The sequence below is a fragment of the Schistocerca serialis genome, chromosome 10, assembly GCF_023864345.2.
Source record: "Schistocerca serialis cubense isolate TAMUIC-IGC-003099 chromosome 10, iqSchSeri2.2, whole genome shotgun sequence".
NCBI classification, from domain to species: domain Eukaryota; kingdom Metazoa; phylum Arthropoda; class Insecta; order Orthoptera; family Acrididae; genus Schistocerca; species Schistocerca serialis.
In genome coordinates, this window is record NC_064647.1 from 84,147,266 (window position 1) to 84,175,094 (window position 27,829).

General features: G+C 42.5%; 1 protein-coding gene across 1 annotated transcript in view; it reads left to right on the forward strand.

The window, feature by feature from the left end:
• The window catches only part of LOC126424803 (uncharacterized), a 154,076-nt gene that overhangs the window by 92,117 nt on the left and 34,130 nt on the right, over positions 1-27,829 (forward strand). Inside the window, exon 5 of the mRNA XM_050087593.1 lies at positions 21,736-21,910. Coding sequence (XP_049943550.1) covers positions 21,736-21,910 — 175 coding nt within the window. The remainder of the gene's footprint in view (positions 1-21,735; positions 21,911-27,829) is intronic.

Genomic DNA, 27,829 nt, shown 5'->3' on the forward strand with positions numbered 1-27,829 from the left:
GCCACAATAATGCGTTCACTATGCTGTTTGTAGTAGCTTACCCACATTCCTATTTTTTTATTCATTATTAAACCTACTCCTGCATTACCCCTATTTGATTTTGTATTTATAACCCTGTAATCACCTGACCAAAAGTCTTGTTCCTCCTGCCACCTAACTTCACTGATTCCCATTCTATCTAACTTTAACCTATCCATTTCCCTTTTTAAGTTTTCTAACCTACCTGCCCGACTAAGGGATCTGACATTCCACGCTCCGATCTGCAGAACGCCAGCTTTCTTTCTCCTGATAACGACGTCCTCTTGAGTAGTCTCCGCCCGGAGATTCGAATGGGGAACTATTTTACCTCCGGAATATTTTACCCAAGAGGACGCCATCATCATTTAACCATACAGTAAAGCTGCATGCCCTTGGGAAAAATTACGGCTGTAGTTTCCCCTTGCTTTCAGCCGTTCGCAGTACCAGCACAGCAAGGCCGTTTTGGTTAGTGTTAAAAGGCCAGATCAGTCAATCATCCAGACTGTTGCCCCTGTAACTACTGAAAAGGCTGCTGCCCCTCTTCAGGAACCACACATTTGTCTGGCCTCTCAACAGATACCCCTCCGTTGTGGTTGCACCTACGGTACGGCCATCTGTATCGCTGAGGCACGCAAGCCTGCCCACCGACGGCAAGGTCCATGGTTCATAGGGGGGGGGGGATTCACCTCTATAGTAAATCGCAAATGGCTGGAGAGTTGCTTGACTGTTGTTCCAGTGATAACCTTGGATGGCACCTTGAACTATAAATGCATAATTTTGAGAAAAGTCTAGTATTACTATAATTTCGCCTTGTTTCAAATTATCCTTACAAAAGTGGAGATAAGCCGATTGTGCTGTTGCTGTGAAGCTGTGTGTGGTCAGTTTGTCCGTTTTTGACAACACATTTCAACAAAATCTTCCACTGTACTTCGCTTTGTGTCAAGACTTGTGCGATCCATGTGTGTCATTGTTTATAAGAAACAAGTTCATCGTCATCCATAAGGAGTTCACCATACAGTTTGTTATTCATGTGTTCTGAAGATTTGCCTTACCAGGGCACTTTTCACACCTGTGTATCATGCACTGGTAGGAACTGATGCCACACACTAGCAGCTTCATTGCACCTTTGTAATCCAGACCAGAATCCTTTATAGCAGTAAACATCAGCTCAGCATTTTGATAGGTCTCACATACACAAACGTTGTGTGTGCCCCTTGCACTTACAGACACAACCCATTTTGGCCGAAGATTGAAAAAAAGATGATAAACCTATTTTGGTATTGGGATACTTCTCCTTGAATTCTACATATAGTTCTGATATGTTGCATAGCAATAGTCTTTTTTGCATCTGTACACGTACATTTCCCATTTGCACCGTTACATAGTCTTTTTTTTTTTTTTTTTTTTTTTTTTTTTTTTTTTTTTTTTTTTTTTTTTTTTTTGCCAGGCATTATTCGGCTGTAGTCATTATTTTCACAGAACTCTGACACTAGCACCTTTATTTCTGAACTCAATTGCTTACCCTAAGCCTGCTGAAGTGGAAGCACTCCTTGGGTTGCTTTTATTTTCCTAGCTTTACCGTATACGTAGAAACATTGAATTCCTTTGCAGTGTAGTCAGTAGACCAGCTGGAAAGTGCAATGGTAAGAATAGCTACTTTTTTGTGGCGTGTGGATATGGCACATTTTTCTTTCAAATCATGCACAATTTTGTCCAAATCAGAGCATTTCTGGCATGATTTCTGTTCCTTTGGAGCAGATAGTTCTTCCTCTTCCACCATTAGTGTGTCAGCTATTTTGTGTTTTAATGCCATTTGAGCTTCTTGTAGTTTTCTTCTACCATAGCTGGGCCTGTCTCTTTTCCCAACTTTGTGTGTCTCCATGGGAGACAAACCAAGAGCAGTCACTGAAGTATTTAATTGCTCATCCGCTGTGGTTGTAGGTGGCTGATACTCTTTGTCACTGTCATGTAAATTATCAGAATAGTCTTCAATTTTTAGCAGTGTAACACACCTGGAACATAACTGTTGTGCTGGTTTCATGTTAAGTCCCATTCACTGATTCACTTTCAATACTGATTTTACATCAATTTCTGTGAGACTACACTTCACTGCCTTCTTATGAATCCGAAATGGATCAAAACAACTTCTTTGTAGGAAAGAATACTTATCCGGAAACACTTTCATATGATGATAACAAACACTGAAGTTTCCTGGAAATGTACTTCTTGTGCCCACAGGGTGTATCCCAGATCTCCATAGCAACAAATCTTAGTCCGATTCATCCAGATCATACAGTACAAAGGGAATGCCACTTTGTGTTCCATATGTTGTTTTATGACATTCAGATGCTTGTGCTATACCAATACTGCAACTTGTTTGAACCAAAGCACCACTAAGAATCTTAAAAACATGAGTAACCTGTTATTGTTGCTTGTTTCCTTTGTTGTCCCTGCCTAACAATGACTCATTCTGTCCCTGAAAATTACATTGTTTAACTTTCTGTTGCCTAATGGTTCCCAACAATTGTTGCAGCTTTATCTGAAACAAGCTGTCGACATCATCACTATTACTTGCTAAATTGTGTCAAAAGAAACGTAACCAAATACATCTCTGTCAACTTTTATTGTACACTAATGCCTTGCAATAACAAGTTGAAATTTTGCCACATATTATATTATGGTCTACTTATGCAGTGTGTGAAATTTGGCTTATATATCACTTGTCCCTTTTGTGCTACCACACTTAGAAAATCCATGTTTTTCGGGTAATTTTTCAAATTTTTGTATTTTCATGTGCATGTAACTCTGTTTGTGTGACTGATATGGGCAAGATGAGTTGTGTGTGTGTTTAGGCCACATTAAGCTTGAAATGAAATGAAGTCCCATGCTTCTTTACAGAGCGTAGGGGAACGATGCGGGAGAACCGCACCGCTTTACTAGGCAAGGTCCTAGTGGAGGTGGTTTGCCATTGCCTTCCTCCGACCACAATGGGAATGAATGATGATGATGAAGATGACACAACAACACCCAGTCATCTCGAGGCAGGAAAATTTCCTGACCCCGCCGGGAATCGAACCCGGGACCCCATGCTCGGGAAGCGAGAACGCTACCGCGAGACCACGAGCAGCGGACACATTAAGCTTACCACAAAAAAAAAAGAAAAAAATACCTGTTTTGAGTGAATTATATTTGGCATGGAGGGCACCTACATTACCTTTTAACATATTACATTTTTTAAATCACATTTCGGAATTTTTTTATTTTCCCTCAGAAATATGTTGTTGGTGTTTCGATTCATAGTGTGTTCTCTAAGTGGATGTTAGTGGGTTGTAAAAATTTCACTGGACTGTGCAGAATTGTTCCAAAGTTATTAAGACTTGAAGTTGGGTCTGATGATAGATTGCCAGATGTGGGTTTCAATTTCCGGGTCATGTCACCTTCTTTCACAAGCCATAATTCTGGAACTAGTTGGCAGGGGAACTTAAAATTTTGTACATGAGTGTTCCACACTTGGTAGCATTGGTGTGATAAATTTCAGCCAAATCTGAGATGATCAGCTGGAACATTTTCTCAAACTGGTTGAATTAACATGGAATGACCCTATATCCATTTGCATCATCCTAGTGGGACAAACAATAACACTCCCTGTTTTATGTTGCTTGATTGTTACAGCAGTGTGATCATTGCCTTGTTCCGTAATTATTAAGACTTCCTTGATCCATAGTTGCACCCATTTAATCATGGTTTCCCACTTCATCATATATGGGTGAATGGTGAAGCAGTGATACCACCCAGAGGGATCACAATTCTTTTGTTAGTATGTGCTCATTAAATACACACATTGTCCCCATTTTTGGGTTTGATCTGCCAGCAATTTTCAAAATTCTCCATTCGTGCAGCTAAGGTTGCTCAATGTGGTCCTTTGTGCCTTCTCTTTAATAAGACAATATACCGAAAACCCAGCACGGTAGCCATCCCGTTGTGGGGACAGGTCGTCAAGTACCTGCATGCTGGTAACCCCCTCACCAGGCAGGGTTCACACTTCTGGTGCCTGAGCTGAAAACCCACATGTACACCAAAGAGTATGTGCCTGTCGTGACTGCGACTCCGACCAACAGTTTACTGACTAGGTAGCTGTTGCTGAGGCTGACTGGCGCCCATGGGGAGAGCCCCCATTTGGAGTGGATGGCATGGTGGCGGATGAGCCGCAAATGAAGCAGATGCAGTTATCTCCCACTAGTGGCCATATGGCCCCAGCTCTCCGTATAGAAGGAAAGGCCTCTTTCAATGCAGAGAGATACGACCCTAAAATGTTCCCTTCCCTGGCTACGTTGTGAGAGGAATGTAAGCCTAAGCAGCAAGCAGAGCAATACTCTGCAATACTTGGTTTGCACAAGGACTGATGGTGATTCCTTCTTGGCCATTCTTATTCTTTATGGAGAATGTACAAGACGAGTTTGACGAAGTGGCAGCCATCTCTAAAATGAAAAGTGTATCAATTTTTATGAAAACAACATCCCCTGTTCAGTCACGGGCGCTGCTCCCTTGTAATGAGTTGGGCGACATAATGCTGACTGCAACTCCCCATAATAGTCTAAATATGGTTCAGGGCATCATTTTCCACCGAGACCTGCTCTTGTAATCTGATGACGAGCTATTCGCCGACTTGGTGCTATGGGTTGCACACTTTCTGGCATGTCCATAAGGGGCTAAATGACAATGCTTCAAGTGGTTGAAATTCGGGCACTCGTCTTCGCACTGCGATGCTAGCCCCATCTGTAGATATTGTGGATGGCCGCTACATGCGAATGCTCCTTGTGCTGCCCCTCCATCTGTGTCAACAATGGAAAGCACTATTCTCACTGCTTGTCAGATTGCACCGTTTTCCAGAAAGAGAAGAAAATATGAGAATATAAGACCTTGTCAAGAGACCAAGAAGTATGAGCGGTTGCAGCAGAGCCTGTTATGTTGATGGTGCGAATGGAGCGGTCTACTGCCTGTCGAATCTCTGGGACAGTTCTGAAGCAAATGCCACGAAGTGGTTCCTTCATCTTTGTAATCAAATCAGTTGCAAGGACTTAAGTCCGGGGAGTATAGTGGACGGTACAGTACTTCCCTGTCCCATAGACCAAACAGAGCAGCCACAGCTTGCACTGTATGCGCCCACACATTGTCGTGCAAAATGATGGGTGGGTTGTGCAGAAAGAGTCTCCGCTTCTTTTGCAAAGCTGATTGCAGGTGATGCTCCAAAAATGGATAGTAATACTGTGCACTGACAGTCTGCCGTGGAGGAATGTAATGCATTAGGATAACACCATCACAGCCATACACGAGAATCACCATAAGTTAGACCACTCCATTCGCACCATCTACAGAACAAGCTCTGCTAACAGTATACTATGCCTTCCACACTGCTGGCAATGGGTTCTACACAATGCTAGTGACTACTTTGAAGGAGAGTAACAGGTGCAAACATGTAACTCTTTTGTATCGGTTGTGAATAAATAGTTGCCCCTATTTTAGTTCCAACCCTTGTATAAATGTGTCATACACTACAGCTGCGACGACATTGCCCCCTTTGATGATGGTACTTGTACCTGTCATACCTCCTACAGTGGGCCCTCAGGGCTGCTTGAACAAGCCTGCCTCCACCCTTCCCCCTTCCTGCTTCCCCATCAGTTATTTCAGGATCAGTGAATTCCCATCCACCAAGGACATTGGTCCCCATATCCCAGCTGGAAGCAAATCGCCTTCCTCCAGCTTCTCTCGCCAGGAAGGGATCCCTCGGGACACTTCTTTCTGAGGCTCCTGCCAGTCTACAACCGTGTACCAGCCAGGGCTGAAGGAGCGACAGACTGCTAGTTGCAGGGCTTTGCAATCATCATCATTACTGGACTTGCAATCATCCAAAGATAAGGAAAAGTTCTCCAAGAAGGAGGTTTCTCCATGCCACCAGATTCCGCCTGTTCCACTCCTGTGGCCGAGACAGAGATTCTGGTGGCCCCTGATTCCCCAGGTTGCAACAAACAATGGAACCAAAACCTATGTTTGTGTATACCTTAACCCCTCACTTGAAGCAGCAGGTGACCCAAGGCATAATCCACCTCTTTGATCCCTTCATGGCCTCACAGTACATCGACAGCACTATTCTCCAGTGGAACTGTTGCTGTTTTTTCACCACCTGGCTGGGCTACATCTTCTGAGCACTTTGTCTCAGGAGACTTGGTTTCCAGCAAAACAGACCCTGGCCTTTTGTGGATACTGGAGACATTATGGTAATCATGCTGCCTATGACAGGGTGTCGGACAGTGTTTGCATTTATGTTGTGGATATTTTATATAGCGAACTTGTGCCTCTTAATACACCTTTGGCAGCTGCAGCTGTTCAGGTAAGGGCGTTTTGGGATATTACCATCTGCAGTGTTTACCTCCCTCCCCTTGGTGAAGTGTCTCAGAACCTTTCCTAATGTTGAGTGATTTCAGTGCCAATGTCCCCCCATGAACCATGGACCTTGATGTTGGTGGGGAAGCATGCGTGCTTCAGCGTATACAGATAGTCATATAGTAGGTGCAACCACAACAGAGGGGTATCTGGTGAGAGGCCAGAAAACGTGGTTTCTGAAGAGGGGCAGCAGTCTTTTCAGTAGTAGCAGGAACAACAGTCTGGGTGATTGACTGAAATAGCCTTGCAACATCAACCAAAACAGCTCTGCTGTGCTGGTACTGTGAATGGCTGAAAGCAAGGGGAAACTACAGCTGCAATTTTTCTCATTGGCATGCAGGCCTACTGTGTGGTTAAATGATGATGGCATCGTCTTGGGTGAAATATAGATACAGTGGCACTTCATGAGGTTCGGTGGCAGGAGGTCAAGGCTTCTGCCAGGTGAACACTGGGCAATAAATACAAAATCAAATAGAGGTAATCCAGGAGTAGCTTTAATAATGAATAAAAAATAGGAATGAGAATAAGGTACTACAAATAGCATAGTGAATGCCTTATCGTAGCCAAGATACACACGAAGCCCACACCCATCATAGTAGTAAAAGTTTATATGCCAACTAGCTCTGCAGCTGGTGAAGAGATTGAAGAAATGTATCACAAGATAAAAGAAATTATTCAGGTAGTCAAGGGAGATGAAAATTTAACAGTCAAGGGGTGACTGGAATTCTGCAGTAAGAAAAGGAAGAGAAGGAAAAATAATAGGTGAATATGGACTGGGGGAAAGGAATGAAAGAGGACGCTACTTGGTGGAATTTGCACAGAGCATAATGTAAAAATAGCTAACACTTGGTTTAAGAATCATGAAAGAAGGTTGTATACACTGAAGAGACCTGGAGACACCGGAAGGTTCCAGGTTGATTTATATAAATGTTAAACAGATATTTAGGAACCAGGTTTTAAACTGGAAGACATTTCCAGTGGCAGATGTGGACTCTGACAACAATTTGTTTATGAACTGTAGATTAAAACTGAATAAACTGCAAAAAGGTAGGAATTTGAGGAAATGAGACCTGGATAAACTGAAAGAACAACAGATTGTAAAGAGCTTCAGAGGGAGCATTAGGTAACGATTGACAAGATCGGGGGAAAGGATCACAGTATAAGAAGAGTGGATAGTTTTGAGAGGTGAAATACTGAAGGCGGCAGAGGATCAAGTAGATAAAAACAAGAGGGCTAGTAGAAATTCTTGTGTAACACAAGAGATATTGAATTTAATTGATGAAAAGAGAAAATACCAAAATGCAGTAAATGAAGCAGGCAAAAGGGAATACAAATGTCTCATAAATGAGATCAACAGGAAGTGCAAAATGGCTAATCGGGAATGGCTATCGAGGACAAATGTACGGATGTAGAAGCATATATCATTAGGGATAAGATAGATGCCGCCTACAGGAAAATTAGAGAGACCTTTATAGAAAAGAGGACCACCTGTATAAATATAAAGAACTCAGATAGTAAACCAGTCCTAAGCAAAGAAGGCAAAAGCAGAGAGGTGGAAGAAGTATATAGAGGGTTGATACAAGGGAGATGGACTTGAGGGCAATATTATGGAAATAGAAGAGGACGTAGATGAAACTGAGATAGGAGATATGATACTGCGTGAAGAATTTGACAGAGCACTGAAAGACCTAAGGTGAAACAAGGCCCTGGGAATAGAGAACATTCCGTTAGATTAGATTAGATTCAGTTTTCGTTCCATAGACCCAAAAAATGAGATGATTCTCATGGGTATGGAACATGTCAGAAAGTATAACATAAAACATTTGAATATAATTCTTACTACTCTGATCATTTGTCAGGAAATTGTCAAAATAGGTGAATGCAATGCAGTAAACTGGAACGGATAATATTTACACAATTCACACTGTTGAATTGAAACATTGTTACGCACTATTAATAAATTTATCATACACAAAATACCTAATCTTGACTGTTGTGACCAAGTGCTGTCAAAACTGAAATCTAACAGACATTTTTACTTAAGCTGGCTTAACAGTGTCTGTTAAGATATCCATCTACAGAGTAGGAGGAGTTGCCTATAAAAAAGTCCTTCAAACTGTTTAAACTGTGCTTTATCTGAAACCAAGTTAGAATTACTGATATCCTTGGGAGAGCCAACCATAACAAAACTCTTCCATCTGGTGAGCAACAGGCATGAGAAAGGTGAAGTACCCTCAGATGTCAAGAAGAATATAATAATACCAATTTCAAAGAAAGCAGGTGCTGACAGGTGTGAAAATTACCGCAGTATCAGTTTAATAAGTCACGGTTGCTGACTGTGTCACAATAAATTGTTTTATTGTAATTCAGCGGATTACTCCTATTTCACTTTTTGGGTATAGGTGTGACTTGGGTAATTTTCCAATCTTCAGGTACGGATCTTCCTGTGAGCGATTGGTTGTATAGAACTGCTAAATATGGAGCATACTCTGAGAGGAACCTGACTGGTATACAATCTGGAGCGGAGGCTTTGCCTTTATTAAGTGATTTAAGCTGCTTTGCTACACCGAGGATATGTACTTCTGTTTCTCATGTTGGCAGTTGTTTTTGATTGGAATTCATGAATATTTAATATGTCATCTTTGGTGAAGGAGTTTTGGAAAACCGTGTTTAATAACTCTGCTTTAATGGCACTGTCATCAGTGACTTCATTGTTGTCATTTCATAGTGGAGGTATTGATTGCGTCTTGCGACTGATGCGTTTTACATATGACCAGAATCACCCCGGGTTTTCTGCCTGAGTCCGAGACAAGAGTTTCGTTGTGGAAATTATTAAAAGCATCACACATTGAAGTACGTGCTATATTTTGAACTTCTGCAAAACTTTGCCAATCTTGGGGATTTTGCATTCTTTTAAATTTGGCACGATTTTTTTTGTTGCTTCTCCAACAGCGATCTGACCCGTTTTGTGTACCATGGGGGATCAGTACCATCACTTCTTAATTTATGTGGCATATATCTCTCAATTGCCATCGATACTATCTCTCTGAAATTATTCCACATCTTTTCTAAGCTTACGTGATCAGATCGGAAGGAGTGGAGATTGTCTCTTAAAAAGGCATTAAGACCATTATTATCAGCATTTTTAAATAAATGTACTTTGCATTTCTTTTTTACGGTTGTGGGTTTTATGGTGTTTAGCCTAGCAGCAACTGCCTTTTCGTCGCTAATCCCTGTATTCGTCATGATACCCCCTATTAGTCCAGGATTATTTGTTGCTAAGAGGTCAAGTGTGCTTTCGCAGCCATTTAGACTTCGAGTGGGCTCATGAACTAATTGTTCAAAATAATTTTCTGAGAAAACATTCAATACAATTTCGAATGGCGTTTTATGCCTGCTGCCAGCTTTAAATGTATAATTATTCAGCATATTGAGGGTAGATTGAAGTCACCACAGACTATAATTGTATGAGTGGGGTACCTATTTGAAATGAGGCTCAGGTTTTCTTGGATCTGTTCAGCAACCATATCTTCTGAGTAAAACGATCCAATTAATAGTTTAGTCCAATTGTCAAGTATAACCTTTACTCGTACTATTCCACAGGAACCATGTACTTCAATTTCAGTAAACTACTTCTGACAGCACTAAATACTCCACCAACAACTGTATTTAATCTATCCTTTTTGAACGCTGTTAGGGTGTTTGAAAACATTTCGGCTGAACTAATTTCCGGCTTTAGCCAGCTTCCTGTACCTATAACTATTTGAGCTTCAGTGCTTTCTATTAGTGCTTGGAGCTCTGGTTCTTTCCCAGCACAGATACAACAATTTACAACTACAATAGCGATCGATACTACAACTACCTTACTGTGTTTTACCTGCCCCCTTTTAGATGGATGCCCTTTCCGTGGTTCCTTAAGACCCTCTAACCTAAAAAGCCGCCCAGTCCCTTCCACACAGCCCCCACTACCCATGTAGCCACTTCCTGTGTGTAGTGGACTCCTGACCTATTAAGCGGAACCCGATGGCGCAAGTCAAGGAATCTGCAGCCTACACGATCACAGAACCACCTTAGCCTCTGCACCAAAGGACCACAGGCGGTTCTGTCTACAATGCTCCAGATGGTGAGCTTCACCTTAATTTCACAAGCAAGACTGGCAATCTTTACCATTTCTGCTAGTTGCCCAAAACCCAGAGAGAATCTCCTCCAATTCAGAGTGACACACGTCATTGGTACTGACACAGGCCACCACCTGCAGTTAGCTGCACCCTGTACTCTGCATGGCATCCGGAAGCACCTTTTCCACATCCGGAATGACTCCCCCTCATATGCACACGGAGTGCGCACTTGCTTCCTTCTCCTACTTGGCAGCCATGTCCCTAAGGGGCCCCATCATGCACCTAACGTTGGAGCTCCCAACTACCAGCAAACCACCCTCTGTGAATGCCCACACCTTGCGGGCCGAGAAGCTTCCTCTGGAACGGGGTGACCAACTGTATCTGTCTTGGAGACTTCCTCAGCCACAGATGACGCTCGAAACCTGTTCGTCAAATGAACTGGTGAGGCCCTACGATTGGCCCTTCGGAAAGTCTTTCACTGTCTGCCAGACTTTGGAATGATCTCCCACTTGATCACAGGTGGAGGGTCAATCTCAACGCAGGCAGTACCCGGGGCAGCCATAGCAGTAGACCGATCAGCGGACACGTGGGACGCGCTTGACGTCCCTCGCATACCTGCATCCAGTCCCCCACAGTGATGCCCCTTGGCAGCAGCCTCAAGCTGCGTGACGGAAGCAAACACTGCCTGGAGCTGTGAGCGAAGGGTCAACAACTCAGCTCACATCTGTACACAGCAATCACAGTTCATATCCATTACTGAAGTCGCTCCTGTTTGAAGGTCATAAAAATATGTAACAAACGAACAGTGTACTCTCCTTATTAGCAGCTAGAACTCACGGTGCGCTCTCACTGACGGTCTAGCTGACACTGAGCTGTTCTAAACAAAACAAACAAAAGCTTGTATGATACGAGGGTTGATACAAGGGTTGACACTGAATTGCTTCCGATGATACTTCTATTATTAAATGGATCAACGGCTTCTGGAATAGCATAATACATGAAGCAATAGAGATCAAAATATCAGTCAACACCCTCTATAAAGACGGTGGATTGCGGCTGAGAACGGCTTGGGATCCCATGATCGGGGCGTTGGAGCGGGCGTGGGACTAGGCACCAGTGACATCACTGATGGTGGCGTGGCTATGTAAGTACACTTGACAATAGCAGAGGAGATCTCTGCCAAAAGCTGGTAAGTAGTTAACCTGTTGATGTGACTTGAAACGCAAGAATATTTTATTAATGAATATCGCCGTGAAGGCATGCATTCATACGTACTGAACTGTGCTCCTTGCCAGACGGACATTCCAGCACTGGTGAGTCCTTTCTCATGTGTAGCAGCTTCTTGAGCAACTTGCAAGCTCTTGACCAGTGTTACACTCGCCATTCCTCGGTCATGGTTATCCGGGATTCCCTATATACCCGTGAATGGTGTAGATGCTCGGTGACATTTGTCTGAACTGTGGGTCACATTGGGGTCCCGGGGAATGAACTTGCTGATAGGTTAGCCAAACTGGCTACCAGTAAGCCAACTCTGGATATAAATAATTTGGAAACAGACCTCTGATTGGTATTACGCTGTCAAGTTTTAGGGATCTGGAATATGGAATGAACGGGTGATGAAGGAGACTAAAAAATTGTGGAGGTTCTCCATGCAGGCTTCTCGCAGGGACTCTACCATCCTTTGCCTGCTTCACACTGGCCGTATTCGCGTGACTCAGTCATCTCCTCCATCATGCAAGGACCCACCCTACTGTCATTTTGGATCCCCTTTGACAGTGGTCCACATCTTGCTGGACTGTCCCGATCTAGCTGCCCTGGGGCAGACTCTTATTAATATTCGTGCCTCACTACATCTGGTATTAGGAGAAAATACCACAGTGGCTGACTTAGTTTTACGTTTTATTCGTGAAGAGAGCTTTTCCCAATCCCTTTGAGGAGGGGCCACTTAACCTTATTACCCTATTGAGGGGTTGGCAGGGTACTCTGTTGCCTCTTCTGCCCAGACTGGGTTGCGGCTGTCTGAGCTTGGTGGTCCACCCCAGCCCACACCCTATCTGTTCTTTTACCTTTCCTCCCACCCTCTCACTTGGTCTTTTTGACTTGTTGAACTTATGTCTATCTGTGCTTCTCCTGCCCTGTCTGTGTTGATAGTCTTACCTAGTCAATTTCTGAGTGATTGAGGTACACTGTGTATCTGGACACCCCAAAAAACATAAGTTTTTCATATTAGGTGCATTGTGCTACCACCTACTGCCAGATATTCCTTATCAGTGACCTCAGTAGTCATCAGACATCGTGAGAGAGCAGAATGGGGCACTTTGCAGAACTCACGGACTTTAAACATGGTCAGGTGTTTTGGTGTCACTTGTCATGTTTCTGTACGCAAGATTTCCACACTCTTAAACACCCTTAGGTTCACTGTTTCCCATGTGATAATGAAGTGGAAATGTGAAGGGACATGTACAGTGCAAAAGTGTACAGGCCGACCTCATCTGTTGACTGACAGAAACCACCTACAGTTGAAGAGGGTCGTAATGTGTAATAGGCACACATCTATCCAGGCCATCACACAGGAATTCCAAACTGCATCAGGATCCACTGCAAGTACTATGACAGTCAACCATGAGGTGCGAAAACTTGGATTTCATGGTCAAGCAGCTGCTCATAAGCCACACATCACACTGGGAAATGCCAAACAATGCCTCACTTGGTGTAAGGAGCATAAACATTGGACGATTGAACAGTGGAAAAACATTGTGTGGAGTGACAGATCACAGTACACAATGTGGCAATCCGATGGCAGGGTGGGGGCATGGCAAATGCCCGGTGAACATCATCTGCCATTGTGTGTAGTTCCAACCGTAAAATTCGGAGGCGGCGGTGTTATGGTGTGGTTGTGTTTTTCATGTTGTTTTGCATGGCACTGTCACAGCTACATTGATGTATTAAGCACCTTCTTGCTTCCCACTGTCGAAGAGCGATTTGGGGATGGTGACTGCATCTTCCAACACGATCAAGCACCTGTTCATAATGCGCGGCCTGTGCTGGAGTGGTTGCACGACAATAACATCCCTGTAATGGACTGGCCTGCACACAGTCCTGACCTGAATCCTATAGAACACCTTTGGGATGTTTTGGATCACCAACTTCGTGCCAGGCCTCATCGACCGACATTGATACCTCTCCTCAGTGCAGCACTCCGTGAAAAATGGGCTGCCATTCCCCAGGAAACCTTCCAGGACCTGATTGAGTGGAAGCTGTCATCAAGGCTAAGGGTAGGCCAACAACATATGGAATTCCATCGTTACTGATGAAGGGTGCCACGAACTTGTAAATCATTTTCAGCTAGGTGTCCAGATACTTTAGATCTCATAGTGTACCTCTGGTAAGTGGCGTGCGTTGGGGGGATGTATGTCCCCTCGCTTTCGGGGCCTTCGGGTCACGCCCTAGATAGGGCATCTCACCTGCCTCTCTTTCTGTATTCTCCCTTTCTTATCCTAGATAGGGCATCTCACCTGCCTTTCTTCCTATATTCCCTCTTTCTTATTTTTTGTTCCTTACATAGCCTTCATTGACCTTTGGATTTTCTTTCCTCAGGTTTTGTGCAGTAGGTCATCTCTGATGTTCCATGATGGAGACCTTTGAGTTTGAGAAGAAAGGGGCTGGTGACCTAGTACTTTGATTCCATTAATCATCCAACCAACCAGCTAACCATTGATAATATGAGTGGATTCATTACCAGATATCAGTTTGATATCATTACTCTCATCTTATCCATTGTTGCATCAACTCAACTGCATGCTGTAGGTCCATTGGAAAATCTCTGTGATTCATGTAATCCTTCCAAAACTTGTCAGGTGGCAACAAAACGAAACTTAATTGCCCACTACTGCTTGATGAATGGCCTCTTGCATTCTTATATTTGACATGTAGCTTCATTAACACTGACCACCAGTATCTGTAACAGTCTAGAGATGGTCATTTCTGAATGACCACCAGGTTATTATTGACTGTTGCTACTGTATTGTGTACATATGTTATGAGCTCTTCAGGTGCCTCCGGTACGACTCTAATACTGGTCAGTACATTACGTTCCAGGTTCGTTGGTTTAGTGGTATGAGACTCCTCAATAGGTTGCACAGTGTATCTTGCACTTGACTTATAGTTGTATTGAGCTCAATCACATCTTCTTTTGTTTTCTGTCCCAAATAAGGCTTATACCTAGATCCTACCTGCGTTGACCCACCACCTCTTTCTGCGTAAAACTGCCTGTGGTACTACCTCTCTTGTGTGCATTATCTGTGCTCTTAACTTGTCGTACAACGACAGCTGCTACCACGTGTATTTGTCATTAATCTCAGAGACAACAGCTTCATTCTGTGGTGTTTTGTGTAATTCCCTGAATACCTCTAGGTGCCTGCGAATCTTGTCTCTAACTTTGAAAGTTAGTCCTAGTATCTGGTGATGTCTAGTCAGCAATATGTCTGCGTTCAACGATTAATTCAGGATGGCACTTCCCGCTTCTCCAATGACATGTAGCAGCGTCACGAATACAGTACTACCTTGGGGTGCCCCTCCCATCATTCCACCTAGCGGAAAGGAATGCCCATCAATTCCCCTTCCTTCTTCAGAAGATTTCCCCCTAACAACAACAAGTGACTTACCCTAATTTCTTATCAATCCCTAACATGCAATATAAAATTTAATGCTGCATAGGAAAGGGGAAAAGCATGGACAAGTACAGTGTAAAATTAGTTCCTCAATTTAAATTCATCCGGTGTCCTGTGCGTAGCACAAGTATTTGGCAGCGCATACTTCTTAACCTTCCCCAGTTTCTTGTTCTGCTGTGGTACCATTAAGGAATTTGCAGTAATGTGTCTATCTCACCATCAAAGGGCTTCACTCTACTAATATGTATAATCAGTGTTTTGGTAGGTAACTGTATCTTCATATTAGCCTGGGAGGTCATCTCAGTAATCCGATATGGACCACTATATTTCATTAAAAATTTCTTGATTTTTTTTTTCCCCCCCCATTTGTCATGCACAGCTTGGTAACCAACTCTGAAACGTGGAAGCTGACTTGCTCGCTGTTCCGCAGGTCCTTGCCTATCCATTGCTTTTGTATTGGCTTCTCAAACTTTTGTCATACCTCCTGTATTCTTTTCGCAGATTTTTCAAAAACTCAATTTTGGATCCTGACTGCAGTTTTAGTATGTTGAAGGAAGATGGCATTTCACCAAAGGAAAAAGGCCCTTAGATCAGCATTCTTCTATCAGTCAGGGCTGCGATCTATCAGGATCGACGCTGTGGAGTGACGAAGTCCACCCACAACAGGCAGGCAGCAGTCCCAGACAGGCTGCAAGCAGCACATAACATTTAGCCATCAGTGCTAACCTGTAACTAGCGAAACTGTCATTCCACTGGGGTCAGTGATGCAGACAAAATGAACAGACAAGCTGATGAAACAGGAGTATTTAAAGCCAAATATCATGTGATTGTTGTAGGTTAGGCAATCATTTGTCTGTTGCTTAAACAGGCCCATATCGTTAATGTCAATATGCAGCAGGATTTTAGAATGTACACTACTGGCCATTAAAGTTGCTACACCACGAAGATGACATGCTACAGACGTGAAATTTAACCAACAGGAAGAAGATGCTGTGATATGCAAATGATTAGCTTTTCAGGGCATTCACACAAGGTTGGTGCCAGTGGCGACACCTACAACGTGCTGACATGAGGAAAGTTTCCAACCGATTTCTCATACACAAACAGCAGTTGACCGGCGTTGCCTGGTGAAACGTTGTTGTGATGCCTCGTGTAAGGAGGAGAAATGCGTATCATCACGTTTCTGGCTTTGATAAAGGTCGGATTTTAGCCTATCGCAATTGCAGTTTATCGTATCGCGGCATTGCTGCTCGCGTTGGTCGAGATCCAATGACTGTTAGCAGAATATGGAATCGGTGGGTTCAGAAGGATAATATGGAACGCCATGCTGGATCCCAACGGCCTCATATCACTAGCAGTCGAGATGACAGGCATCTTACCCCCATGGCTGTAAAGGATCATGCAGCCACATCTCAATCCCCGAGTGAACAGATGGGGACATTTGCATGACAATCATCTGCACGAACAGTTCGATGATGTTTGCAGCAGCATGGACTATCAGCTCGGAGACCATAGCTGTGGTTACCCTTGACACTGCATCACAGACAGGAGTGCCTGCGATGGTGTACTCGACGATGAACCTGGGTGCACGAATGGCAAAACGTCATTTTTTTGGGTGAATCCAGTTTCTGTTTACAGCATCATGATGGTTGCATCCGTGTTTGGCTACATTGCGGTGAACGCACATTGGAAGTGTGTATTCGTCATCACCATACTGGCGTATCACCCAGCATGATGGTATGGGGTGCCATTGGTTACACGCCTCGGTCACCTCTTGTTCGCATTGACGGCACTTTGAACAGTGGACATTACGTTTCAGATGTGTTACGACACGTGCCTCTACCCTTCATTCAATCCCTGCAAAACCCTACATTTCAGCAGGATAATGCACGACATAATGTTGCAGGTCGTGTACGGGCCTTTCTGGATACAGAAAATGTTCAACTGCTGCCCTGGCCTGCAGATTCTCCAGATCTCCCACCAATTGAAAACGTCTGGTCAATGGTGGCCGAGCAACTGGCTCGTCACAATACGCCAGTCACTACTCTTGATGAACTGTGGTATCGTGTTGAAGCTGCATGGGCAGCTGTACCTGTGCACACCATCCAAGCTCTGTTGGACTCAATGCCCAGGCGTATCAAGGCCGTTATTACGGCTAGAGGTGGTTGTTTTGGGTACAGATTTCTCAAGATCTATGCACCCAAATGACGTGAAAATGTAATCACATGTCAGTTCTACTATAATATATTTGTCCAATGAATACCCATTTATCTTGGTGTAGCAATTTTAATGGCCAGTAGTGTATTTTGTGTTCGAACATTATGAATTACCTCGAAGGAAATGGTCTATTGACACACAATTAACATGGGTTTAGAAAACATCGTTCCTGTGACACACAACTAGCTCTTTATTCACATGAAGTGCTGAGTGCTATTGACAAGGGATTTCAGATTGATTCCGTATTCTTGGATTTCTGGAAGGCTTTTGACACTCTACCACACAAGCGGCTCATAGTAAAATTGCATGCTTGTGGAATATCATCTCAGTTATGTGACTGGATATGCGATTTCCTGTCAGAGAGGTCGCAGTTCATAGTAATTGACGAAAAGTCATTGAGTAAAACAGAAGTGATTTCAGGCGTTCCCCAAGGTAGTTTTATAGGCCCTTTGCTGTTCCTTATCCATATAAACAATTTGGGAGACAGTCTGAGCAGCCGTCTTCGGTTGTTTGCAGATGACACTGTCGTTTATTGACTAATAAAGTCATCAGGAGATCAAAACAAACTGCAAAATGATTTAGAAAAAATATCTGAATGGTACGAAAAGTGGCAGTTGATCCTAAGTAACGAAAAGTGTGAGGTCATCCACATGAATGCTAAAAGGAACTCGTTAAACTTAGGTTACATGATAAATCAGTCTAATCTAAAAGCCGTAAATTCAACTAAATACCTTGGTATTACAATTACGAACAACATGAATTGAAAAGAACACATAGAAAATGTTGTGGGGAATGCTAACCAAAGGCTGTGTTTTATTGGCAGGACGCTTAGAAAATGTAACAGACCTAGTAAGAAGACTGCCTACACTATGCTTGTCCGTCCTCTTTCAAAATACTGTTGCACAGTGTGGGATCCTTACCAGATAGGACTGACTGAGTACATCGAAAAAGTTCAAAGAAAGGCAGCACGTTTTGTATTATCGCGAAATATGGGAGAGAGTGTCACAGAAATGATACAGGAGTTGGGCTGGAAATCATTAAAAGAAAGACATTTTTCGTTGCAACGGAATCATCTCAGGAAATTCCAATCCCAAACCTTCTCCTCCGAATGCGAAAATATTTTGTTGACACTGACCTACATAGGGTGGAACGATCATCAGATAAAATAAGGGAAATCAGAGCTCGTACGGGAAGATATATGTATTCATTCTTTCCTTGCGCTGTAAGAGAATGAAATAATAGAGAATTGTGAAGGTAGTTTGATGAACCCTCTGCCAGGCACTTAAATGTGATTTGCAGAGTAGCCATGTAGATGTAGATGTAGAAACAGAGGTGTCCGTAGTCTTGTCAGCACTGAGTTGTCTCAGCTACAGATGGTTTTTCCTGCCTACACATTTATCATCAGTACTAGCACACCTTGAGGTGGCAGAGCTCAGATATTGCGTATTTAGAGTATGCAGACCAACATTCTGTATGCCATTGTACTACATTGTTTGCACTCTTTGCTATAGCTCTGCTTGCTGTGTAGCAGTGAAGTACAGGCACTGCCCTGCTTTTTCAGTACTAGCCCTCTTCTCGTGTTCTAGAATAGTTGTGACCCACACTCTGAGTTGAGCTTGTTTCTATTACAGTCTGTGTCAAGCAGTAGCTTCGAAAATTTATTTTTGCACCCAGAAACAGTGTTGCTGTGTAACTATGTATATAATAGTATAATAGAAGGAAACATTCCACATGGGAAAAATTATATATAAAAACAAAGATGAGGTGACTTACCGAACAAAAGTGCTGGCAGGTCGCTTTTGTTTGGTAAGTCACCTCATCTTTGTTTTTATATATAATATGTATATAATAGTATGTAAATAAGAAAATCTCAAAAAGTGCTTGACCAATTTATTTCAAATTTTTGTATAATACTTTATTAAACATTCCCTAGGCATTGGCTATATATTTTTATGGTTTTGTATGTAGCTGCCATTACGAGTGGACTGGATAAAATGTGTGTGTGTGTGTGTTTTAATTATAACTCTTGTGTTCAAATACATAGTCCATATTCAAAAACATTTTTAAGTTTCTTGGACTTCCTACTTTAATTTAAATGTACATATTTTGACATGGCTAGTGTGAAATATGAATGTACAGAAGAACTTCAATTTAATATTAACTATCAGAAACAAAAAAAAAAACTGGAAAGAGCTTCTGGTATTCAAATACACATTGTAGCTAGCAAACAAGTAAACTTTCTGGTCCATAAAATTTTGGGCGTGCAGCCGCATAAATTTGACTTCTTCTAATATTTCGGCTGAATACCGTCCAGCCATCTGAGGTGTCTGTCACCTTGGCTCACTCTGAATATGGCTGGTCGGTATTCAGCCGAAGTATTAGAAGAAGAAGAAGTTGAATTTATGCAGCTGCACACCCGAAATTTTATTGATCAGTCTTTGCAGTGCAAAAATATGAAGATGCACGTCAAGTAAACTTTCTGTTTAAATTTCTTTTACAGCCCATTTAGCTCTAAAGAAACACACAAAAACAAAGCAAAATTTGCTGTTCATAGTGAAGTACATTGTGATATAAATTGAAACATGGGGAGATACATAGTCCAACATACCACTTACTGGAATCACACTCCGAATGTTTTCCTGATTTACCTGCAAGAAGATCCACCATAACAAGACAAACTGCAGAAATAATGCAATAAACATACAATTCTGTCATCAAATATTTTGTTCTTGTGGTCATGCATTGTGACTGGGTACAATGCTCCCACAGAACAAATCTCTGCCTTTGTTGACCAACACTTCCAAATTATTGCCCGCAATCTCCCATCCTAAATTCAAGACACTGCTCATCCCCTTCGCCTCCTCTTCACAGTTCCTGTCCCATTAATGTCAGTCTCCGTGTTGACCACTGTATACAATGCCCTTGTACACCATAGTCCTCTTGCCTGTGGTTTTGGGGGCCACTGAACACTACCTTTTCCAATGTCCTCCTGATACCATACACACCAGCTCTTCCCACATTCTCCTAGCGAGGGATATTCTACCCAAAATCTCTCCCACATATCCCAAAGTAGTGTTCTGCCACCCACCCAACCTATGGAATGTCCTTTCCCGTCCCTATTCCAGTCCCACTCCCAATCCTGCATCCATTGGTCGCTCCCTTGTGATGAGCCCAGGTGCAAGGCCTGACACACACACACACACACACACACACACACACACACTCCAACAAGTCCTGCACTTTCGCGATCCTCCTGGCCTAAACCTCTGATAAGCTGTTCGCACTGCCTTATATTGCCTTTTCCCTACTTTCTTCTGTCCACACCACTCCTCTGTCCAGGTTATGCACTACCTTCCCTCACCACTCTTCCTCTTCCACACATCCTACCCCCACCCACCCACCACCACCACCACCATGTGGGCATTCTCCCACCTCTCTTCCTCTCCCTCTTTTCCAACCCCACTCCCTTCTCTCTCCCTTCCACTTCTTTCCCTTCATCTTCACCTTACTCTCGTTTCCCTTCCTCAGTTTTTCCGCCTCTCCCTCTTACATTTCTTTCTGGTCTACTCTCTGTACTCTTTTCATTTCATTGTGCAGCTGCAAGTCATCTGTTCAGAGAGCTGCCTCTTTTCCGCTACCCCTCCTTGTGTCCTTCTCTTTCCCCTCCCCACTTCCATCAGTTCAGGCAGCTGCTTTCAGCGATCAAATATCGATAATCAGTCACATCATTCGTACGTCTGTGTGGTTATCGTGTGAATGTGTACTATTGCTGGAAAAAGAGCTAGCACTCGCAGGCTAGCATGAATGCAGTTTTCTGTTAAGTGCTGCTGTGCTCTGTGCATCAGTCCACTGTATGTAAGTGGTTGCCTTTCCCTTTTCTTTGTCTATCATAATTGGTGCTTTATACAAATCATCACTGCAGCAATTACATACTGTGAGACTGTAGGACAATCTGTTAATGTAGACACTTTCCCAATTTCTTGTCCATTGAGCATAAAAAAAATGAAAAACCTTTTGACACAAAATTAGCTGATTCTAACTCAAAATTTACTGACTTTGACACGTCACTAAATTCGAAAACTGATTGAAGTTTTTTGACAGTGGTAGTATGCAAATCTTTACATAGCAGTTAATAAATGTGGATGATATTGCAACTGCAGAAAATGTAGGAAATTAATTACATTTTTGTGGGACCGAGGTATTATTTAATCTTAAATGTTTTATACTATATATTAAGCTTACTATAATGTACAACTTTTAAATGATTCCAGGATACAAAAATGGACCTTATGAAGAGGAAACTGAGACGTGTTGTGAAAGAGCTGACACTACGCACAGAAAAAATAATAGTGTTGACCCTTCCCCCAGTGCCTCGGCTCTCACATAAGCCCGATCACTGGCAGCGCCTTGACGATTACAATACATGCATCAAAGGACGGGAAAAGTGTATGTATGAAAGAATGTATTTGCCTCCTCATATATATTTCTCCTGATACGAGAGTACCTTAATAAGTCAAATAAAAAATCACTAATGAATTCTTTCTCTGTTAATATCAAACATTTCCACAACATTGTCTTCTTTGCTGCATGCAGTTGACTGAGCAAGATTTTTATTTTATTTTCCTCCATTGCAAAAGCAGCTTTTGGAAAACGCTACAAAATATTCTGTTATTCGTTGATCATTTCATCTAATTAAAACAACAGTACAAGGGAAATATAGGTTGTTACTTGCCATAAACATGACACATTAAGTTGCAGACAGCACAGTGAAAAGAGACTTACAAATTGGCTTTCAGTTAAAGCCTTCATCAGAAAAGGAAATGCACATACATCCACATTGAGACAAGTAAGTGCACATCACGCTTGCACGACAGCCATCTCTGCTACTCGAGTCCGAGCTGCCGGAAATGGCTGGGTTTGTGTGTGTGTGCGTGCGCGTGCGTGCGTGCAATTACACTTACTTTGAATTAGTTATGCCACTGTATTTGTGTAATGTGTGTGTTGAGTATGATAGCTATCTGCAGTGGATCCACAACAGTCTTCCCTTCACTTTTTTTACACCTCTATTCCTACTTGTTATTTCCCAGGTTGATTTTATTTTGTTTCTACCTGTTCTGATGTAAGATTCATTATTAAGTTTCTTAGCTGCTATTAAACTTTCTTACATAATTTCCTGTAAATTTTCTTGTATGGTTCTAATGCAGTAGTATTTCTGGCAGATTTGTTTAAAATTCTGAGAGTGTCTGCTGTTTTTTTTATTCCCTAGGTTACTCATGTCTCAGCTATTATTTTAATTCTGAGTTGCTTGGCAGGAAGTGAGACATCCTAACAGTGCCTGTAACTTGCAAGAAATGACTCGGACTTTTTATCTACATCACAGGTCAATTCCATGTCCCATGTTGTATTTTTTTAAGTTTTGATCAAAAAGCCTTATGCTTTCTTCATCAATAAATCTCCTCTCCCTGTAATTAGCACAGACTATTAGAGCCTTAGTAGATGTATTATTTAAGATCAACATGACTGCATTATGATCCAAAAACCAAAAATCTATTTCTAAAGTAATATTCTAAAGGGAAACATTCCACGCGGGAAAAATATATCTAAAAACAAAGATTCTGTAACTTACCAAACGAAAGCGTTGGTACATTGATAGAGACAATAACAGACACAAACACACACACACAAATTTCAAGCTTTCGCAACCCACAGTTGCTTCATCAGGAAAGAGGGAAGGAGAGGGAAAGACGAAAGGATGTGGGTTTTAATGGAGGGGGTAAGAAATCATTCCAATCCCAGGAGCGGAAAGACTTACCTTTTTCCCCCCAAGGTAAGTCTTTCCGCTCCTGGGATTGGAATGATTCCTTACCCTCTCCCTTAAAACCCACATCCTTTCGTCTTTCCCTGTCCTTCCCTCTTTCCTGATGAAGCAACCGTGGGTTGTGAAAGCTTGAAATTTGTGTGTGTGTTTGTGTCTGTTATTGTCTCTATCAACGTACCAACACTTTCGTTTGGTAAGTTACAGAATCTTTGTTTTTAGATATAAAGTAATATTCTCATGCTTGTTCTTATTGACAAATCAATGCTCAATTATTGTTTCAGATTCATTCATGCATCTGAAGTCTTCAACTACTGTTGCTGTCATATTAATAAGATAAGAACAGATTGATCATTTTTTGTTGTTGTTTAGCAACAGTTCTTTTTCATATCTTCGAGAACAATTGAAGTTTTAGTTGATGTTCGAGTTAATTTAGCAGCATTTCAAGGTTTTCCAGGAAAAAAGTAAAATTGTCTGATGGTGATCTATACACACACAATAATAATCATTCTGATTAGATTAGATTAGATTTATTTTCATTCCAATTGACCCAGGATTTGCAACTTCTTTGAGCTTCGGGACATGTCCTCCATAACATGATGCAGCACAGTGACTCAGGGGTCCAAGACATCAATTACACTCACCAGTGGTGCAGTGTACATCCTTGCTGGAATCACAGAGGCGAGTACTGTACCAGAGAATGTACAGTGCTTATTGCAGCACAAAGTGGTTCTCTGAGAATGCACTACAAATCAATAGAAACATTTAAAGGAATGTAGATTGTACAAAATTTGACACTTTCACTTTGTTGAGGTCCACAATTCAGAGGTTCCCCTGCTAATGCTGGAGGTACTTGGTGGCACCTATTTTACATACAGTGGAGTTAAGGAAGGAAAAATATCTTCGTTAGTAAAATTTCTATCTGTCTGTTCTGCTCATACATAAATTGAAGTTTCGTGCTGCACTTTCTGTCTGTTATGTTCGAACTGATGTGAGGAACAACTGTTAGGATTTTGACCCAGTTTACATGTATAATTTATAAGTATTTATGGAAATTGGTTGAACTATAACGAATTAAAGTTCCTCGCCACCGTCAAAATGGTGCCATTACTGCCTAGTGGTACAGCCGCCAAAACTCTACAGAACAGCCGAGCTAGCTCAAAATCCCTGTCGACACTGGTAGCCTGGTGGTAAAGTATGTGTTTGGAAACCAAGATCGTGGTATCATATCCCAGGTGGAGCACTAGATTTTAACTCTACCTTTTTAACATTGTATGCACTTCTCAATGATGTGGAGGTTATCCAGAAATTAAATGTGATTTGAATTCAGTGTTGAACTGTTGGTTCCCTTTGCCCAGTTAGGTAACTCATTACAAGCATGCAAGTTGATGTTGTTTTGCTGTTATTATTATTATTATTATTATTATTATTATTATTACCACCACATTCTAGGCATGCACACACACATATTCTCCTTCCATAAATATTATAGTCTCCCCTTTTGGTGCCTGCTTGTGAAGGCTAATCTCAAGAACTACTATAGGTATTTTGATACCCATGCCAGATGGGCATTGTAGTTGGCAATTTCTGAGGTGACACAAGTGTTACCTGTTTCAAATTTAATTGACATTTGTAGTGACGTGTCGTGGCAGTGACGGGGACTGAGAGCTACCGTGCCACTGGCAGCAGCTGCGACTGCACGGTCTCTTTGATACCCAAATTGCATTGTGAAGCAATTTGTAGTCCCTTATGTGAAAGTGATGATTTTCTCTTACCTAACATTGTTATCTGAATTTTAGTCATAACTCTACCGTAGACAAAATTACTGCTGTGCCAGAGATGTTGTCCGGCCGTAGATACGTAGTGCTAACCCCGGGAAGCTCTGGCGGGTCACTAGTAGTAAATAAATTTCTTAGGATGTAGCATTATAATGCTAATTAAGAAATTCAAAGGAATATTTTATTTATCTAAAAATAGCTACTAAGCAAAATTATAAAATAATACTTCTTGTAAAGAATGAAATTTTACCATTTGCACTAGTTTCAAGGTAATAGACATAACGCATTAACTTTCATTGCTCAACTCTCAAAAGTTCAATAGTTTTGATAGTTGCTCATATTATGGAGTGTGGTACCAGATTGAAGTTTCATCTATTGCACTGAATGAGTGCAAAAATTTCTGTGCGTTCCCAGATTCTGTGTCCAAATGTACTACACATTCTCTTTTCGGTCAAGTCAGAAATTGTAGTACCATTGAACAAAATACTAACTTTCCATGAAAATAATAGTGTTTCATATTGGGTTCTTGTATTGCCATACCATATGACAAACTTACCCAATAGTTTCCTGTGCAATGACCTCAGATGCCTGGCCGGAATGCACACCAGCAATTTCTGTGCTTTAGAAGTGATATGTTACGACATTTACAAATCAAAATCAATCAATGGAAAATGCGGGATGGAATGTAACAATATTTGAAAAGTATAGTTGCTACTCACCATATAGCAGAGATGCTGTGTCGCAGATAGGCCCAACAAAAAGACTTTCAGAAAGTGAGCTTTCGGCCAACGAGGCCTTCATTAAAAATAGACATCCCCCCCCCCCCCCCCCCCCCACGCACATGTGCGCACGCTCAACACACGCACGTGCGACCACAGTCTCTGGCAGCTTGTGGGAGAGGAAACTGGTTGGTGGGGGTGAGGAGGAGGGCAAGGAGGGGGAGAGATGATAGCAGGGTAGGGGTGGGAATGGTAAAATGCTGCTTGTTGGAGTAGACAGTGATGAGTTGGAGAGAGGGTAGGGCAGTTAGGTACAGTTGGGTGGTTAGACAGAAGGCAGGGGAAGGGGGATTGGTTGGCGGAAAAGGAGAAAAGTAGAAATACAAGATACATTGGTGGAATAGAGGCATGCGTAGTGCTAGAATGGGAACAGGGAGGGGCTAGGTTAAGGACAATAACTAACAAAGGTTGAAGCCAGGAGGATTATGAGAACATAGGATATATTGCAGGGAGAGTTCCCACCTGCAAAATTCAGAAAACCTGGTGTTGATGGGAAGGATCCAGATGGCACACATGGTTAGGCAGTCATTGAAAAGAAGAATGTCATGTTGAGTGGTGTGCTCAGTTATAGGGTGGTCCAGTTGCTTCTTGGCCACAGTTCGTCGGTGGCCATTCACGCGGACAGGCAGCTTGTTGGTTGCTATGCCCACGTAGAATGCAGCAAAGTGGTTGCAGCATAGCGTGTAGATCACGTGACTGGTTTCACAGGTAGTTCTGCCTTTGATAGGATAGGTGATGTTTGTGACCGGACTGGAGTGGGTAGTATTTGGAGGATGTATTTGTATGGGAAAGGTTTGTATGTAGGTCTATTACAGGGGGTATGAACTGTGAGGCAAGATTTTGGGAGCAGAGATTGTGTAGGGATGGATGAGGATATCGTGTAGGTTCAGTGGATGGTGGAATACCTGTGAGGGATGGGTGGGAAAGATAGTGGGTAGCACATTCCTCATTTCAGGGCACTATGAGCGGTAGTTGAAACCCTGGCAGAGAATGTGATTCAGTGGGATTCTGGGTGTTCGGGAACGATTCGTCTAGATGGTGCATGAATTGGTTGGCATAGGGTGGTGCCATGAATTTGCCCATAGCCATACCCCGTATTTGTTCGTAGGTATTGCCTTCAAAGGAGAAGTAATTGTGGGTGAGGGTATAGTTGGCCACGGCAACTAGGAAGGATGTTGTTGGTTTGAAATCCATTGGGCATTGGGAAAGGTAGTGTTCAGTAGTGATAAGGCTATGGGCATTAGGGAGGTTACTGTAAAGGGAGGTGGCATGAATAGCGGTGAGCAGGGAACCACGTTGTAAAGGAACAGGAACTGTGGAGAGTCAGTGGAGGAAATGATTCCAATGTTTTATGTGGGAGGGTAGGTTGCGAATAATAGGTTCAAGGTGTTGGTCTACAAGAGCAGAGATTCTTTCAGTGGGGATGAAGTAACTGCTGACAATGAGGTGTCCTGGGCGGTAGTGTTTATGGACTTCAGGAAGCATGTAGAAGATAGGAGTGCAGGAAGTGATAGGGGTGAGGGTAGAGATGGACTCCGGGCAGGAGTTCTGGGATGATCCTAAGAATCTGAGGAGTGACTCGCGATCCTGCTGGATTTCTGGAATGGGGTCGCTGCTGCTGGGTTTGTAGGTGGATGAATCTGAGAGCTAGTGGAGTCCTTCTGCCAGGTAACCTTTGTGAACAGCGGTGGAGCCTTTGTCAGCAGGTAGGATGATAAGGCCAGGATCAGTTTTTAGGTGCTGGATTGTGATTTGTTCTGCAAATGTAAGGTTGGTTTGCATATTGAGGGATTTGGAGGCAACATTTGAGGTTAAGAAATTCTGGAATGTTAAAAGGAGGTAATTTGGGGCCAGGGGGGTGGATCATGGTTGGATGGAGGAGCACACTGAGTCAGGCAAGTTTCAACATTGCTGTTCGGTTGAGTCTGATTGGTAGTGTTGGTGACAAAAAAGTGTTTTCACTGGAGGGACCGGGAGAAGGAGTGAAGATCTT